Below are 17,701 nucleotides of genomic sequence, written 5' to 3' on the forward strand. Positions count from 1 at the left end.
CTGTCATAAGAATGTCTCAATTCAATATTAAATTCAGTATATTTTATGTATTCTGCAAACAGAGCCTGGTCTGATGGTGTTAGCTACTGAGAGAGAGGGGAGGGAGCTGTAGCCCTGTTCATTTGCAGGCCTCAGACGAGTGGGCTGGGTCAGTGGCTCACATGCTAGATGGTGAAATGAAGCAGCTAATGGTCTCTTTTTCTCCTCTGCTCTAGTCAACATTGGCCTGTGCCCGAGCGTCTGCTCTCTGCTTGAATTTTAACAGCATGCTGATCCTGCTTCCTGTGTGCCGCAGTCTGCTGTCCTTCCTGAGGGGCACCTGCTCAGTGAGTCCCAACCACTCCTAAGTCAACTTTCACATTAAAGAAGGAGACCCCAGACTCCTCAGTAGGACACCCTAACACCATGCTCCTAGGAATGGAAGGCAGAAGTCTCCTTTGGTAGCTAAGGGGGTGGGTAAGGGTGGATGAGTATTGGCATGCTATGTGCAAGAAGACATATTGGTTATGGGTTAGTGAATTTAATAAAGCTGGCTGGAGACATCTGACCATGATCACTTTACATTTGTAGTTTTGCAGTCGCACACTGAGAAAGCAATTGGATCACAACCTTACCTTCCACAAGCTGGTGGCCTATATGATCTGCCTACATACAGGTAATGCAGGCAATCCATGAATCTGCAGACTCCAGGGCATTCAGAATCTTGCTTCATTCATCCATCCATATGCATATTCAAAAATATTTATTGAGCACTGGGCACTATTTGTCAGGCACTGTTCTTGGCCTATTTTCATGAGCTTAAGTTCTATTCCTTTGGGAACAGAGTAAGTATAAAAAAAGATCTCTCTGCAATCGAGGGTTTATTGGGCACCTTCTGTGCACTCAGCATTCTGCTAAGCACTATAATGTAGGATTCTTCTAGTCTCATGGGGCACACCTGCCGTGATGTTGCTGAGATGCCTCTTAACATTTCTTTTCATCTTTCCATTTAGCTATTCACATCATTGCACACCTGTTTAACTTTGACCGCTATAGCAGAAGCCGACAGGCCACAGATGGCTCACTTGCCTCCATTCTCTCCAGCCTATCTCATGATGAGAAAAAGGGGGGTTCTTGGCTAAATCCCATCCAGTTCCGAAACACGGTGAGCTGACTTTCTAGCAAAGCATCTGAGATCAGGTCATGAGCAGGAAGTGCACAGGTGGACATTGTGTCAGGCTCACATTTCTCCTTTCACAGACAGTGGAGTATGTGACATTCACCAGCATTGCTGGTCTCACTGGAGTGATCATGACAATAGCCTTGATTCTCATGGTAACTTCAGCTACTGAGTTCATCCGGAGGAGTTATTTTGAGGTCTTCTGGTATACTCACCACCTTTTTATCTTCTATGTCCTTGGCTTAGGGATTCACGGCATTGGGTAAGATCCTCAAACCCTCATTTTCATGGCCCAGCCCCTGACCTTGCATAATTCTTTGTCCCAAACCATCCTTCTTTGTCTATTTCAGTGGAATTGTCCGGGGCCAAACAGAGGAGAGCATAAATGAGGGTCATCCTCACCAGTGTGCAGAGTATTTTGAGATGTGGGATGATCATGACTGCCACTGTAGGCGCCCTGAGTTTGAAGGGCAGCCCCCTGAGGTAAGAGCCCTATGGGCAAGGACAGACTCTTGTTAGGAGCTGTTACTGTTATTATTCTTATTATTACTCTTATTGTTATTATCATCATTATTATTAGCTCAGTCCTGTGCTGGGTCTTATGAAGGATATCCATGGGGTTCCTACCTTTAAGAAACTTCCAATATCACTGGCAACAGGCAATTACAAGGGGATCTTGAAGAGAAAAAACTAATAGTTCTTGCATGTTGTGAGACCTTCTGCAAAGGTAATAATGGTAGCCCACATTATTAATGGTGTTTATCATCTGCCAGCCTTGCTGCATAAAATGGATTGTTTCATTTATATATAGCAATAACCTATGAGATATGTACTTCTTTTTTGTCTAAATTCTGAAACAAAAGGACAGGAATCCAAGAGATTAAGTAAACTGACAAGCTCTTACAGTAAGTAGTGGAGCTTGAATACAAGCCCAGGCCTTTTGGATTCCAAAGATTTGAACTCTTGACCACTATACTGCCCCAAAGCTCAGCTGTGATATTCCAGTCAAATTCTGGGGGGGGAAATAAAGCATTCTTGAAGTGGGCTTTCTTTGGTGTTCTAAGACTCTGCTTGGAAATTTTTGTTAGATACTGGGCGATCATGAAACTGTGTTCTAGGGAACTCAAGGTGTGCCCCAGGGTAATTCTTGCAGATATTATGATTTACCTTTACTTGCTCACAAAATAGGTTATATTGAGGAGTAAATGGAAGGGGAAGGTTGATTTGTGGTGCCTCAAAGTACTCTGAGAATGATTAAGGTCTTTAAATCAGATTCAGGATTAAGAGCAATAGCTTAGTTCTCATCTGGAACACGAAAAATATATAAAACAAAAAGCCTTCTAAAGTTGGCATTTTAATTCAGCAGGAAAAGGATAAATTAATAATTTTTAGTACAAGAAGATCATCATCTGGGAAAAAAGGTATATTTTCATTTCACACCTTGCACTAAAATATGAATCGAGGATACATGAAGCAAAAATTTACATGTAAAAAAACCCATAAAAGTACTTTAAGACCACATGGGAAGTTTTTTCTAATACTGAAATGGGGGAACATGTTTCTAAATAAAATAAACCATCCTGAAGCCATAAAAGAAGAGATATTTTTGCATGGCAAAAGAAATCCCTATCGGGCCAGTCACAGTGGCTCACACCTGTAATCCCAGCAATTTGGGAGGCTGAGGTGGGTGGATTGCTTGAGCCCAGGAGTTTGAGACCAGCTGGGCAACATGGCAAAACCCCATCTCTACAAAAAATGCAAAAATTAATTGGGCATGGTGGCGTGGAGGGTGAGGTGAAAGGATTACTTGAGCCTGGGAGGTTGAGGCTGCAGTGAGCTGTAATCATGCCACTGCACTCCAGCCTGGGTGACAGTGAGATCCTGTGTCAAAACAAACAAATAAACAAAAATTCCCATTGTAAATAAAGATAGACAAAAAATTACCAAGTAGGAAAAGTATTTACAACTCACAGGCTATGGACTAATTTTCTAATATATCAATAACTCCTAGAAATCAATAAGAAAAAGCCTAATAACATGATAAAAAGAGATAAAGAAGATATGAGCAGAATGATCTCAGAAATGGAGATATATCTTTATCTTAAATATATGAAATGATGCTTAATGTTATTCATAATGGAAAAAATGCCAAATAAAACCACAAGAATCTGTTAACCTGATAGATTAGCAAAGATAAAAAACCTGCTAATGTATGGTGTTGGTAAGAGTATGGAGAAATGCTCTTATGCATTGCTGGTGAGAGTTTAAACCTATACAACTGCTTGTAGAGAGTGATTTGGCAGTAGCAATTAAGCTTTAAAACTCGACTTCCAATTTATTCCACCAATATACTTAAATATGTGTTAAATTACATGCACTAAGTTATTCATTACAGCATTGTTAAATAGAAAAAAAGATTGGAAACAAGTGTCCCTCAATGGGGAACTAGTTACATTTTGGGACTTTCATGCAGTGGAATAGTCTGCAACCAGTAAAACGAAAGAGAGAGCACCATAGACACTAATAGGGACCAGTCTCGAAGATGTTAAATGTAAAAGGCAGGGCAGTGTATATAGTCTCCTATCATTTGCATTGAAAAGATCATTTAAATGCCTGTACTCCAGAAGAATTCACAAAATAATAACATTACCTCTGGGGATCTGGAGGGGCAGGAGGATTTGCTTTTTATTGTATATCCTGTTGTACTTTCAGATTTTGTAACATATACATGTATTACCTATTTAGAAACTAATTTTGTAATAAGATAGATGGAGTGCTAGCTACACAAATAAAGAATGGACCACTAGCTACACTAATAAAGAAAAAAGAGAGAAGATCCAAAAAACACAATCAGAAATGACAAAGAGGACATTACGACTGACCCCACAGAAATTAAAAAAAAAAAAACCCCCAGCGACTACAATAAACATCTCTATATAAAAAAAAAAAAAAAAAAAAAAAAAAAAAACCTAGAAGAAATGGTTTAAAAACCTAGAAGAAATGGATAAATTCCTGGACACATAATACAACCTCCCAAGACCAGACCGTGAAGAAATTTAATCCCTGAGCAGACCAATATTGAGTTCCAAAACTGAATCAATAATAAAAAACCTACAACCAAAAAAAGCCCAGGACCAGACAGATTCACAGCCAAATTCTTCCAGATGTATAAATAAGATCTGGTACCATTCCTACTGAAACTATTGCAAAAAAATTGAGGAGGGTCTCCTTCCTAACTCACTCTGTGAGGCCAGCATCATCCCGATACCAAAACGTGGCAGAGATACAATGAAAAAAGAAAACTTCAGGTCAATATCCTTGATGATCATCGATGAAAACATCCTCAACAAAATACTGGCAAACTGAATCCAGCAGCACATCAAAAAGCTAATCCACCACGATCAAGTAGGCTTTATCCCTGGGATGCAAGTTTGGTTCAACATATGCAAACCAATAAATGTGATTCATCACATAAAGAGAACTAAAGACAAAAACCATATGATCATCTCAGTAGATACACAAAAGGCTTTCAATAAAATTCATCATTCCTTCATATGAAAAACTCTTAGCAAACTAGGCATTGCAGGACATATTTCAAAATAATAAGAGCCGTCTTTGACAAACCCACAGCCAACATCATACTAAATGGGCAAAAGCTGGAGGCATTCCCATTGAAAACTGGAACAAGACAAGGGTTAGGGTTAGTTTAACATAGTGCTGGAAGTCCTGGCCGGAGCAATCAGGCAGGAGAAAGAAATAAAAGGCATTCAAATAGGAAGACAAAAAGTCAAACTATCCCTGTTTGCAGACAATATGATTCTATACCTAGAAAACCCCATAGTCTATGTCCAAAAGCTCCTAGATCTGATAAACATCTTCAGCAAAGTTTCAGGATACAAAAGCAATATACAAAAATCAGTGGCATTGCTATACTCCAACACTCAAGCTGAGAGTCAAATCAAGAATGCAATCCCGTTCACAATAGCCACAAAAAGAATAAAATACCTGGGGATACAGCCAACCAGGGAGGTGAAAGATCTCTCCAATGAGAGTTACAAAACACTGCTCAAAGAAATTAGAGATGACACAAACAAATGGAAAAACATTCCATACTAATGGATAGGAAAAATCAATATCATTAAAATGGCCCTACTGCCCAAATCAATTTACAGATTCAACACTATTCCTACCAAACTACCAATGACATTCTTCACAGAATTAGAAAAAAACTATTTCAAAATTCATATGGAACCAAAAAAGAGCCCAAATAGCCAAGGCAATCCTAAGCAAAAAGAACAAAGCTGGAGGCATCATGTTACCCAACTTCAAACTCTACTACAAGGCTATAGTAACCGAAACAGCATGGTACTGGTATAAAAACAGACACACAGACCAATGGAACAGAAATCATGTTGCATACCCATGACCATCTGATCTTTAACAAACTCAACAAAAATAAGCAATAGGGAAAGGACTCCCTGTTTAATAGGTGGTGCTGGGGTAACTGGTTAGCCATATGAAGAAGATTGAAACTGGACTCCTTCTTTACACTATATACAGAAACCAACTCAAAATGGATTAAATACTTAAATGTAAAACCCCCAACTATAAAAACCCTGGAAGACAACCACCCTGGAAGACAACCTAATACCATTCAGGACATAGGCCCCGGCAAAGATTTCATGATGAAGATACCAAAAGCAAATGCAACAAAAATGAAAATTGACGAATGGGATCTAATTAAACTAAAGAGCTTCTGCACAGCAAAAGCAACTATCAAGAGAGTAAACAAACAACCTAGAGAATGGGAGAAAATATTTGCGAACTACACATCTGATAAAGGTCTAATATCTAGCATCTATAAGGAACCTAAACAAATTAACAACAACAACAACAAAGAATAAATTATCCCATAACAAAGTGGACAAAGTCTCAAAAAAAAAAAAAATGGGCAAAGGACATAAAGAAACACTTTTCAAAAGAAGACACACATGCAGCCAACAAGCATATGAAAAAATGCTCCACGTCACCAATCATTAGAGAAACGCAAATCCAAACCACAACGACACACCATTTCACACTCTTCTTTTATGGCTTCAGGATGGTTTATTTTATTTAGAAACATGTTCCCCCATTTCAGTATTAGAAAAAAACTTCCCATGTGGTCTTAAAGTACTTTTTTGAAGAAATATGTGTATGGTATATATACCATTTTAATCATTTTTAAAGTAAACATTGTGGCCATTACTTTACTCATGTATAATACTTTTTCACACCTTAATTATTTATCTCCATTTCCTAGAAGTGAAGTTCCAGGGTAAAAGAGAAAGAACACTTTTGAGGCTATTGAGATGTGCTGCTCAATTGCTCTCTGGGAAGATGTTGCCAATTTGCATTTTCAGCCATGTGAAATGCATGTTCAATTTGCATGCCCACGTGAACACTCCCATTTCCCTGAATCCCAGTTAATGCTGGGCATTATTACTTAAAGTTGTTTTTCAATTTGAGAGACTAAAATGGTATCTTGTTTTAATATTTATTACTCTGACTATTTCTAAGGCCAACATTTTTTTCACATTGTTATTACCCATTTCTTAAATATATTTTTCCTCAAATTCAGCTAGGGAATTTTTTCAAATAAGAAATGGCACTGAATTGCATAATGTTCACTCTGTTTGACTTATCCCATCTCTGCCTCTTCCTTCCCTAGAGATACTCAAGGAAGTTATTTGCTTGCACCAGCTTAAGAAACCTCACTTCACACAGTCCCAATGTATCACACTTGAGCAACTGTGCAAGAAAGGACATAATTTAGTATTGCTAGGAAGTACATTTTTAGTAGTTCCTGTACAAGTAGAAACAAACTGCTGCTTTGCAAAGATCTCAGGGATAGAAAGGCTGCTTTATTTACTTATTTGTTTATTTATTTATTTTATTTATTTTGAGATGGAGCCTCGCTCTCTCGCCCAGGCTGGAATGCAGTGGTGCGACCTGGGCTCACTGCAACCTCCTGGGTTCAAGTGATTCTCCTTCCTCAGTCTCCTGAATGGCTGGGACTACAGGCGCCCACCACCACACTCAGCTAATTTTTGTATTTTTAGTAGAGATGGGGTTTCACCATGTTGGCCAGGCTGGTCTTGAACTCCTGACCTCAAGTGATCCACTCGCCTCAGCTTCCCAAAGTACTGGGATTACAGGTGTGAACCACCATGCCTGGCCGAAAAGCTGACTTTAAAAAAAATGTAAACAAGGTAAAAAAAAAAAAAAAAGTTACTACGTTAAATGTTTAAGCACTTGAGAAAGGAGGTGATGGATTAGTACTGAGTTTTATGAGCCAATAGCATCAGCCACATACTTTCCCTTTCTTGTGTTTATTTTATTTTTAATCATCTGCTTCTATTTCACATCTACTTTCTCTGTTGGTTTATTAGATTGGACAAGCTGTCCTCGAAGATAATCTTAGATTCTTAAAATTAAATCTTATTTTATTTTATTTTTTTATTTTTGGAGACAGTGTCTTGCTCTATTGCCCAGGCTGGAGTGCAGTGGCGTGATCTCAGCTCACTGCAACCTCTGCTGCCTCCCAGGTTCAAGAGATTCTTATGCCTCAGCATCCCACGTAGCTGAAATTACAAGCATGCACCACCACGCCCAGCTAATTTTTTGTATTTTTAGTAGAGACAGGGTTTCGCTATGTTGCTCAGGCTGGGTCTCCAACTCCTGAGATCAGGCAGTCTGCCCGCCTCAGCCTCCTAAAGTGCCAGGATGAGCCACTGTGCCAGGCCTTAAAATTAAATTTTACATGTAATTTAAGAATAAGGATATTTACCATGTGTCCCATTTCTGTGCTTTTCTCTTGCTTCTTGGTCAGACTTGTAAATTTCCAGGAATTGGTCTGTTTTATGAATAACAGATTAGCAAACGACACCATTGTCTTTTATTTTTTCTATTTCCGTCTTCCAGATTTGGTGAAATTAGTACCTTAAAAATGATACATGTTGGAGAACTCAGTAAAGAATGAAGGATGAACTGCTACACAAATAAGTCCTAAACAAGAAATTAATGTGTAATCTCATTCTTAACCCTGTCTCTGTGCAGTCTTGGAAGTGGATCCTTGCACCGGTCATTCTTTATATCTGTGAAAGGATCCTCCGGTTTTATCGCTCCCAGCAGAAGGTTGTGATTACCAAGGTAAAGAATATGCACTTTCCTCTTGCTGTGATGAGTTCTCTTCTATCAGACTATAGAACTAAATTTTTATGTTGTCACCCTGAAGGAAATAAAGAGGAACTTGGAGGCCGGGCACCGTGGGTGGTAATCCCAGCACTTTGGGAGGCCAAGGAGGGCAGATCTGTTGAGGTCAGCAGTTCGAGACCAGCCTGGCCAACATGGCGAAACCCCGTCACTACTAAAAATTTTTAAAAAATAAAAAAATAAAAATTAGCTGGGCGTGGTGGTGCCCACTTGTAATTCCGGCTACTTGGGAGGCTGAGGTGGGAGAATCGCTTGAACCTGGGAGGCGGCAGTTGCAGTGAGTCAAGTCGAAGTCACGCCATTGCACTCCAGCCTGGGTGACAGAGAGAGGCTCTGTCTCAAAAAACAAAAACAAAAACAAAAAAAACTTCGGTTTGGCATACAGTGCTGGACAGAACTGGGAAAGAGGGGCTTCGCCGAAATCATCAGGATGATTGTTTGGTGCACACAATGTTTGTTTATAAAGTTGAATTGGTTGCCACCATTTAAAAATCTGGATGGAAGCTTTTGTTTGATTTTTTTCAAAGCTATTTCTTGCTTCTCTTGAAGAATCAGAAAACCTGGTAACATTGTCATGGTTCCATATTGCAACCACTGTCTGGAGCTAAGTAGCTGCTGCCCTCTTTAGAGAGGATTTGTGTTTGTAGTTCACCACTGTCACCAGCCCTCTAGCTTCACTCATTTGCTTTATCTGCCTGTCCTGTCACCATTAGAGTTTGCCTTCTTTGGTCTATGTGCTTCATTCACAGGTTGTTATGCACCCATCCAAAGTTTTGGAATTGCAGATGAACAAGCGTGGCTTCAGCATGGAAGTGGGGCAGTATATCTTTGTTAATTGCCCCTCAATCTCTCTCTTGGAATGGCATCCTTTTACTTTGACCTCTGCTCCAGAGGAAGATTTCTTCTCCATTCATATCCGAGCAGCAGGGGACTGGACAGAAAATCTCATAAGGGCTTTTGAACAACAATATTCACCAATTCCCAGGTAGGTCCTTGAGACCAGAAGAGTCCCAGACCAGAATGCAGACTGGCAGAAAAGAGAAAGCAATTCTTCCTTGAACCTTAAGTTTGGTACAATAGAATAGGATTAAAATAAATATGCAGAAGTCAACCATGGGAACAACTATATTTCTGGGAGGATGTTTGAGGTTGGAGGTGGAGGGGAGTCTTCAGTTGCCCGTTATCTTCTGTCTTCTGCCAGGATTGAAGTGGATGGTCCCTTTGGCACAGCCAGTGAGGATGTTTTCCAGTATGAAGTGGCTGTGCTGGTTGGAGCAGGAATTGGGGTCACCCCCTTTGCTTCTATCTTGAAATCCATCTGGTACAAATTCCAGTGTGCAGACCACAACCTCAAAACAAAAAAGGTATAATCCCGTATATCACTTTTCATCTGACCTGGGTCTGACAAGTCTATTGCATTCTTGGGTTAAGTTCTTTACAATTGATAAGAGCAAGCTATCCCTGGGGTTATGAGAATAAGTGACCACTTCTCTTGGCCAGGACATCCACTTCAACAGATTTTTCATAAGAACAGCGTCTTCTTTTCTATTTGGAGTTTAAGATAACCCTGACCAAAGATGTTGGAAGGCTCTTTCCTAAGGAAAATTGTCAGAACTCTGAACATTTCTGATGCCTAAAGTTTGCGGCTCTGTAAATGTGACTTTTAAGGTCACCTAATAAGGCTATGTTCTCTTTTGCTGATTTCAGATCTATTTCTACTGGATCTGCAGGGAGACAGGTGACTTTTCCTGGTTCAACGACCTGTTGACTTCCCTGGAACAGGAGATGGAGAAATTAGGCAAAGTGGGTTTTCTAAACTACCATCTCTTCCTCACTGGATGGGACAGCAACATTGTGAGTCCAAATAACACACTAATTCCCCTAGTAAACATAAGACGAATGTCAGACAAAGGATAGTGCATATGGATTATAAGTTATTTCTTATGATTTCCTACCTGCCCTCACACTCACACACAAGTTTAAAAGTGGTGGAAAGAAGGAAGAGGCAGCTATCAGGACTTGGTTTTTCTTTTCTTTTTTTTTTTTGAGACAGAGTTTTGCTCTTGTCACCCAGGCTGGAGTGCAATGGCGCAATGTCGGCTTACCGCAATCTCTGCCTCCTGGGTTTAAGCACTTCTCCTGCCTTAGCCTCCCGAGTAACTGGGATTACAGGCATGCACCACCACGCCCAGCTAATTTTGTATTTTTAGTAGAGACGGGGTTTCACCATGTTGGTCAGGCTAGTCTTGAACTCCTGACCTCAGGTGATCCACCCACCTCGGCCTCCCAAAGTACTGGGATTACAGGTGTCAGCCACGGCGCCCAGCCTAGGACTTGGTTTTTCTAACTTTTTATTCCTCTGAATCCAGGTTGGTCATGCAGCATTAAACTTTGACAAGGCCACTGACATCCTGACAGGTCTGAAACAGAAAACCTCCTTTGGGAGACCAATGTGGGACAATGAGTTTTCTACAATAGCTACCTCCCACCCCAAGTAAGTATATTTTCCTCCAGTAAGATGAGTTTGCGGGGGCCGTGTGCGGTGACTTACTGCCTGGAATCTCAGCACTTTGAGAAGCCGAGGCAGGTGAATCACCTGAGGTCAGGAATTCGAGACCAGTCTGGCCAACTTGGCAAAACCCCGTCTCTACTAAAAATACAAAAATTAGCTGGGTGAGGTGGCGCATGTCTGTAACCCCAGCTACTTGGGAGGCTGAGGCAAGGAGAATCACTTGAACCTGGGAGGCAGAGGTTGCAGTGAGCTGAGACTGCGCCATTGCACTTCAGCCTGGGCAACAAGAGAGAAACTCTGTCTCAAAAGAAAAAAAACAAAAGATGAGTTTGCGGAGTTAGGATTTACGAAAGGTATTACAGCATGTTGAACACTCTTAAGAAAAGATCTCTGGGGCAGAAACCTTTTGTGCCATTCTTAGATTCTTGGTGAAGACTGAGGAAATTTCATCTGGGGTTTTAGAAAAATAGGGTCATGATCTTGAAATTGATGAAAAGAGGTTTTTTTGCCCTAGCAAACTCCATGCAAACAGTGAGGCAAGTGGAATCAGTTCTGATCTATCCTACCAAACAAACTAGAGAACTGGAGCAATTCAAATGCATTTTTTGGTGGGAGGGGACTCAATAATCTCTACTTAAAGTAACAAAGGTATTATCTAGTTTACTGGCCACCTGAGCTCAATCTTTCTGGAGGGTTTTGAGACATGTTAGAGCACAAAAAACCCTGGTGCTATGAAATCAGCCATGCTAATAGGAAGGAGATGAAGCTGAGATTCCCTGAACAAGTAGGCAGGTGATGATCAATTCAATGCTACAAATATTCTTGATTACCTTTTTTTTTTTTTTTTTTTTGAGATGGAGTTTCGCTTTTGTCGCCCAGACTGGAGTGCAGTGGCATGATCTCTGCTCACTGCAATCTCCGCCTCCCAGGTTCAAGCGATTCTCCTGCCTCAGCCTCCTGAGTAGCTGGGATTACAGGTGCCCACCACCATGCCCAGCTAATTTTTTTGTATTTTTAGTAGAGATGGGGTTTCACCATGTTGGTCAGGCTGGTCTCGAACTCCTGACCTCAGGTGATCCACCTGCCTCAGCCTCCAAAAGTGCTGAGATTACAGGCATGATCCACCGAGCCCAGCCTTGGTTACTTTTTATAAGCTCAGCTTTCACCATTCTAGAAGCTTTGGAGGTTGAAAGAGAAATAGGATATGGTTCCTGCCCTCAAGGAGAATACATTTGAATAAGAGATGCACACAATCACCTCAAAGCAGAATAATGCACTCCGTGAAACAGGTGCATGGACGCTAGAGGGAAGAAAAGTCTATGGCCACATGGCATGAGGTGATTAAGAAAGGCTTCAGGAAGGCAGTGGCTAGAGCACTTAGTGACTTGGATTCAGATGATCATGGGTCCTCATGCTGGTTCTTTTTTTTTGAGACACAGTCTTGCTTTGTCACCCAGGCTGGAGTGCAATGGCGTGACCTCGGCTTACTGCAACCTCTGCCTCTTGGCCTCAAGCTGTTGTCCTGCCTTGGCCTCCCGAGTAGCTGGGATTACAGGCAGGCGCCTGCCACCACATCCAGTTAATTTTTTTGTATTTTTAGTAGAGACAGGGTTTCGCCGTGTTGGCCAGGCTGGTCTCGAACTCCTGACCTCAGGTGATTCACCCACCTTGGCCTCCCAAAGTGCTGGGATTACAGGAGTGAGCCACCGTGCTCGGCCTTCATTCTGGTTCTGACATTGTCTAGTTATGAGACCTTGAACTTCTGAACCCTCTGATCTTGATTCCTCATCTGTAAGACAAGGGTCATATTAGTGAATGCCTGCTCTACTCACTTGCAGGGTTGTTGTGACAATTAAGTGAGACAATATATGAAAAAAATGCTTTGTAAATTGTAAAGCAGCATATAAGCATGAGAGATGCTAATTATCCTGTTGAATGTAACTGAAGTTTTGAGAGAGTATGAGGTTGTCAGGAGAGAGAGAAAGAGAGAGAGGGAGAGAGAGAGACTAGCAAGGGACAGAGCACCAAGGAATGCTGCCTAGGTTATATGGGAAGGGAAAAAGACAAACCAGGGAAGAAATAGGAGTACACAGAGAAGCGGTGTCACAGAACCCCAGGGAGCAAATATTAGAGAAGCGTGGTCAATAGTGTTGGAAGAGTAGCAGGGTCAGGAAATGTTTATTTAGCTTAAGCATATTTATAGACAGAACAGGGACCATTACATAGAATAAAATAAATACATGAAAGAGGGGAGGGGACTAAGATGGCCATAATAAAAGATGGACAATAGTGTTAGCAAGGAAGTGGAGAAGTTGCAATCCTACTACATTGCTTGTGGGAATGTGAAATGGTACCACACTTGGGGAAAACTCTGACTGTTCCTCAAAGTGTTAAACACAGTTTCCAGCCGGGCACGGTGACTCACTCCTGTAATCCCAGCACTTTGGGAGGCCAAGGCGGGTGGATCATGAGGTCAGGAGTTCGAGACCAGCCTGGCCAACATAGTGAAACCCCGTCTCTACTAAAAATACAAAAAATTAGGCCGGGCGTGGTGGCTCATGCCTGTAATCCCAGCACTTTGGGAGGCCAAGGCAGGTGGATCACGAGGTCAGGAGATCAAGACCATCCTGGCTAACATGGTGACACTCTGTCTCTACTAAACATACAAAAAAGGTGAAAAAAATTAGCTGGGCATGGTGGTGGGCACCTGTAATCCCAACTACTCAGGAGGCTGAGGCAGGAGAATCGCTTGAACCCGGGAGGTGGAGGTTGCAGTGACCCCAGATCACACCATTCTACTCCAGCCCGGGTGACAGTGCGACACTCTGTCTCAAAAAAAAAAAAAAAAAAATCACACAGTTTCCATACGACCCAGCAATCCCACTCCTTGTTATACACCCAAGAGAAATGAAAATACATGTCTGCACAAAAACGTGTACATGATGTACACAGCAGCATTACTCATAATAGCCCCAAAGTGAAAACAAGCCAAGTGTCCATCAATAGATGAATGGATGAAGCAAATGTGGTATATTCACATACTGGAATATTATTTAGCTATTAAAAAAAAAAAAACAACAAGGTACTGATCCATGCTACAACATGGACAAATCTTGAAAACATCATGCTGAAAAACACCAGACACCAAAGGCCATGTATTGTATGACTCCACTTATGTGAAACGTTCAGGATAGGCATACCCAACAGAGACAGAAAGTAGATAAGTGATCATCTTGGGTAGGACAGGGTAGTTGGGAGGAAATGAAGACTGCTAATGTGGATACGGTTTCTTTTGGGGATGATGAAAATGTTCTGGAATTAGATAGTGGTGACGGTTGCATAACTTTGTGGCTATGCAAAAAAGCACAAATTGCACACTTCAAAGGGGCGAATGTTATGGTATAGAAACTATACCATGATTAGATTTTTAAAAAAGAGGGGGAGAGAAGGGTATGAGAGAAGGAAGAAGAAGGTGAGACCCAGAGCATAGTTCGAAAGATTAGCCTTGGCAAGAAAGAACACTACCTCTCCAGTAGGAGAAATTTTGAGGTGGGGATAAGCTCACAGTGGATGGGTTTAATGGGCACTAATACATATGTACTTGCTATGTGGCAGGCATTTTTCTAATTTCTTTATATGTTCTTATTTAATCCTTAAAACAACCCTATGTGGTGAGTACTATTTTTATCCCCATTTTACGGATGGGAAAGCTGAAACAGAGAGAGGTTAAGAAATTTGCCCTTCTCGGGCATTGTGACTCACGCCTGTAATCCCAGCACTTAGGGAGGCTGAGGCAAGTGGATCACTCGAGGTCAGGAGTTTGAGACCAGTCTGGCCAACATGGTGAAACCCCATCTCTACTAAATATACAAAAATTAGCTGGGCATACTGGCGCATGCCTGTAGTCCCAGCTACTCAGGAGGCTGAGGCAGAAAATTGCTTGAACCCGGGAGGCGGAGGTTGCAGTGAGCCGAGATCATGCCACTGCACTCCAGCCTGGGCGATGGAGCAAGACTCCGTCTCCAAAAAAAAAAAAAAAAAAAAAAAGATAAAAGAAAAAAAGAAATGTGCCCAAAGTCCCACAGGTGGGATAAATATCAGAGCTGAGATGTGAGCCCAGACACCGCAGACAGACTGGCTGCACAGTCTGGCACTTAGCCACTGCACTGTCCTATGTCTCTCATCTGTGTTCTCAAAACAGGGAAGGCCGAGTGCTGAAAGTGTTAAGGGCTGAGAGCATATTTGGGGTTTGTGCGCAGAAAAGGTTAAAAAACTACCATGAAGAACGTGGGAGTTAACAACTAAATTTTTATTCAAGGTTCTTGGAAGTAGTAGAGGCCTAACAGAGGCAGTTTCTCCATTCTATCATTGTTGCATTCTAGTCCGTACTATTGTTCTGTTCCTACAGGTCTGTAGTGGGAGTTTTCTTATGTGGCCCTCGGACTTTGGCAAAGAGCCTGCGCAAATGCTGTCACCGATATTCCAGTCTGGATCCTAGAAAGGTTCAATTCTACTTCAACAAAGAAAATTTTTGAGTTATAGGAATAAGGACGGCAATCTGCATTTTGTTTCTCCTTTGTATCTTCAGTAATTTACTTGGTCTGGTCAGGTTTGAGCAGTTACTTTGGGGTAAGAATGTACCTCTCAAGGCTTGACTCCTTGGTATTCTTTTTTTTGATTGCATTCAACTTCATTACTTGAGCTTCAGCAACTAAAGAACTTCTGAAGTTCTTAAAGTTCTGAAGTTCTTAAAACCCATGGATCCTTTCTTGGAAAAGTAACTGTAAACCTTTCTGGACAGCCATGACTGTAGCAAGGCTTGATAGCAGAGGTTTGGTGGTTGAGTTATACAAATAATCCCAGGTGATTTTATCAATTCTGGTGTTACCATCTCCTGAATTTTGGTTTGTAATCTTTTGTCCCTCCCATCCCCACAGAAGATTTCTAAGTAGGGTGACTTTTTAAATAAAAATTTATTGAATAATTAATGACAAACATAACAATAAACATAAATAATAAACAAAATTACTGAGAACCCCATCCCCATATAACACCAACAGTGTACATTTTTACTGTCATTTTTGATACGGTCTTATCCAGTGTGAACAGCAATTTATTCTTATTTTTGCTTGTCAAAAAATAAAGGATTTTCTTTGCTTGATGAATGAGTCTTTTGTTACTTCTTTTTGGGCTCTCCATTTGGGAAAGAAAATCTCGAAAGTATGCTAACTGTAATTGAAATTGTATTATAATTGCAAGTCAGCTATATTGTCGTCTTGTATTATTCTGTTAAAAGCGATTGTGAAAACCTGAACTCCATGTTAGGATGACTTATTTAGTCAAGAGGAGCTCTTTATCACTATTTTTATTAAAGGAGTTTATTAATGTCTAGTTTAAAAAATAACAATTTATAATTTTCATAGACTTTTGTGGACTACCTATATCGCTAAGGAATAATTCAGCTAATGACATAAGCAAAACGCCTTCATTCTCTATCAGAATGCTTTTTATTTCTGCCATCTACCCAACCTCAGCCTAGAAGGACCACACTGGCTCTGGGATGTTAGGCGTCACAGTGACTCACTAGAAGGAGAGAAGCCCAGGGCTCTTGAGAGAAACCTCACACTTCATTGTGCCCAGACAATTCAACTCATTATAAATTTAGAAGAATGGTTCTACTGAATTAGCATTATATTATCTATTTTTTCTACCATTAAGTGACCAAGAATGAACAAATGGTTGTTTCTAATATTTTAGGAATCTCTATGGCTTGAGGGATAAAACTTTTTTTTTTTTGTCACTAGTCTGAGCACAATAAAGGTAGGTCACGAACTCATGGTGGCTAATCACGTTTCATTTATTACAACAGTAAAAAATACTGATAGTTGTTTACATAGGGAGGGATACCACTGCTGTTGCCAATTTGTTCACCCGGATTTCAGCTAATTCAGGTTTAATAAGGCTTTGGGAAAAATGCACAATGAAACCTTGAAGACATGGTTCTTATTAGACAACTACTGACCAAATGACAACTTCATCTTCAATGACCTTGATTTGGAATCTTGAAACTTACAATGAGTTCCTAATGAGAAAGGCATCACTCTTGGTCTCCATGTCTAAATATAGTCACACACTCACTTCAAGATATGATGGCTGCCAAAATCAATATCCCAAGGCTTGAATATTTATGGAAGTAGACATAAATTCATGATTTATTATATTCATGGTAATGAAAATAATAAATCCTATGCATAGCCAACATCTAAGTTGAACTGGGGATGAGCAGCATACACAGAAAGCTCCTCATCTGCTTTGAGCAAGTTTTTCTTGCAAAGTTGTAATATGAAATACCTTAATCAGCAAATTTCTTATAAATGTTTATGAGTAGAAAATCCTTCAATTTCATTGTCACTCAAAAAGTTGATTATCTTTGCATTCTTTTGCTTGACATGTAAGCAATATGCTATTACATTCTCTAAGCCTATGCCAGGCTTTTAATTCACCTGACCATAATCCTAACCCAGGGGATAGGATTCCAAGAATATAAGTTGGCTCAAAAGTAGTTCCAGTAGAACTTTACTGATTATTAAGGCAACTCTTAACCTCTTGAGGTTGGCCTGATGGAGAGAAACCATGTTCCTCCTTAATGCCACTACGAGAGAGATGGGGTGGGGTGGGGTGGGGGGAGAGAGGAGGAGGCGGTGGCGAGAGAGAGAGAGACAGAGAGGAGAGAGAGAGAGAGAGAGAGAGAGAGAGAGAGAGAGAGAGAGAGAGAG

At 40.8% G+C, this 17,701-nt stretch overlaps 1 protein-coding gene across 2 annotated transcripts in view; it reads left to right on the forward strand.

Moving 5' to 3' along the window:
• The window catches only part of NOX1 (NADPH oxidase 1), a 34,573-nt gene extending 17,306 nt beyond the window's left edge, over nt 1–17,267 (forward strand). For both annotated transcript variants that reach the window (XM_023202883.3, XM_023202882.3), the window contains exons 3-13: nt 216–326; nt 571–655; nt 993–1,144; nt 1,240–1,421; nt 1,510–1,642; nt 8,258–8,350; nt 9,163–9,398; nt 9,615–9,777; nt 10,121–10,267; nt 10,783–10,907; nt 15,334–17,267. In XM_023202883.3, coding sequence (XP_023058651.1) covers nt 216–326; nt 571–655; nt 993–1,144; nt 1,240–1,421; nt 1,510–1,642; nt 8,258–8,350; nt 9,163–9,398; nt 9,615–9,777; nt 10,121–10,267; nt 10,783–10,907; nt 15,334–15,460 — 1,554 coding nt within the window. In that variant the 3' untranslated portion in view covers nt 15,461–17,267. The remainder of the gene's footprint in view (nt 1–215; nt 327–570; nt 656–992; nt 1,145–1,239; nt 1,422–1,509; nt 1,643–8,257; nt 8,351–9,162; nt 9,399–9,614; nt 9,778–10,120; nt 10,268–10,782; nt 10,908–15,333) is intronic.
• The last annotated feature ends 434 nt before the right edge of the window (nt 17,268–17,701 follow it).

Source organism: Piliocolobus tephrosceles, chromosome 12 (genome assembly GCF_002776525.5).
Source record: "Piliocolobus tephrosceles isolate RC106 chromosome 12, ASM277652v3, whole genome shotgun sequence".
Classification (NCBI taxonomy): Eukaryota; Metazoa; Chordata; class Mammalia; order Primates; family Cercopithecidae; genus Piliocolobus; species Piliocolobus tephrosceles.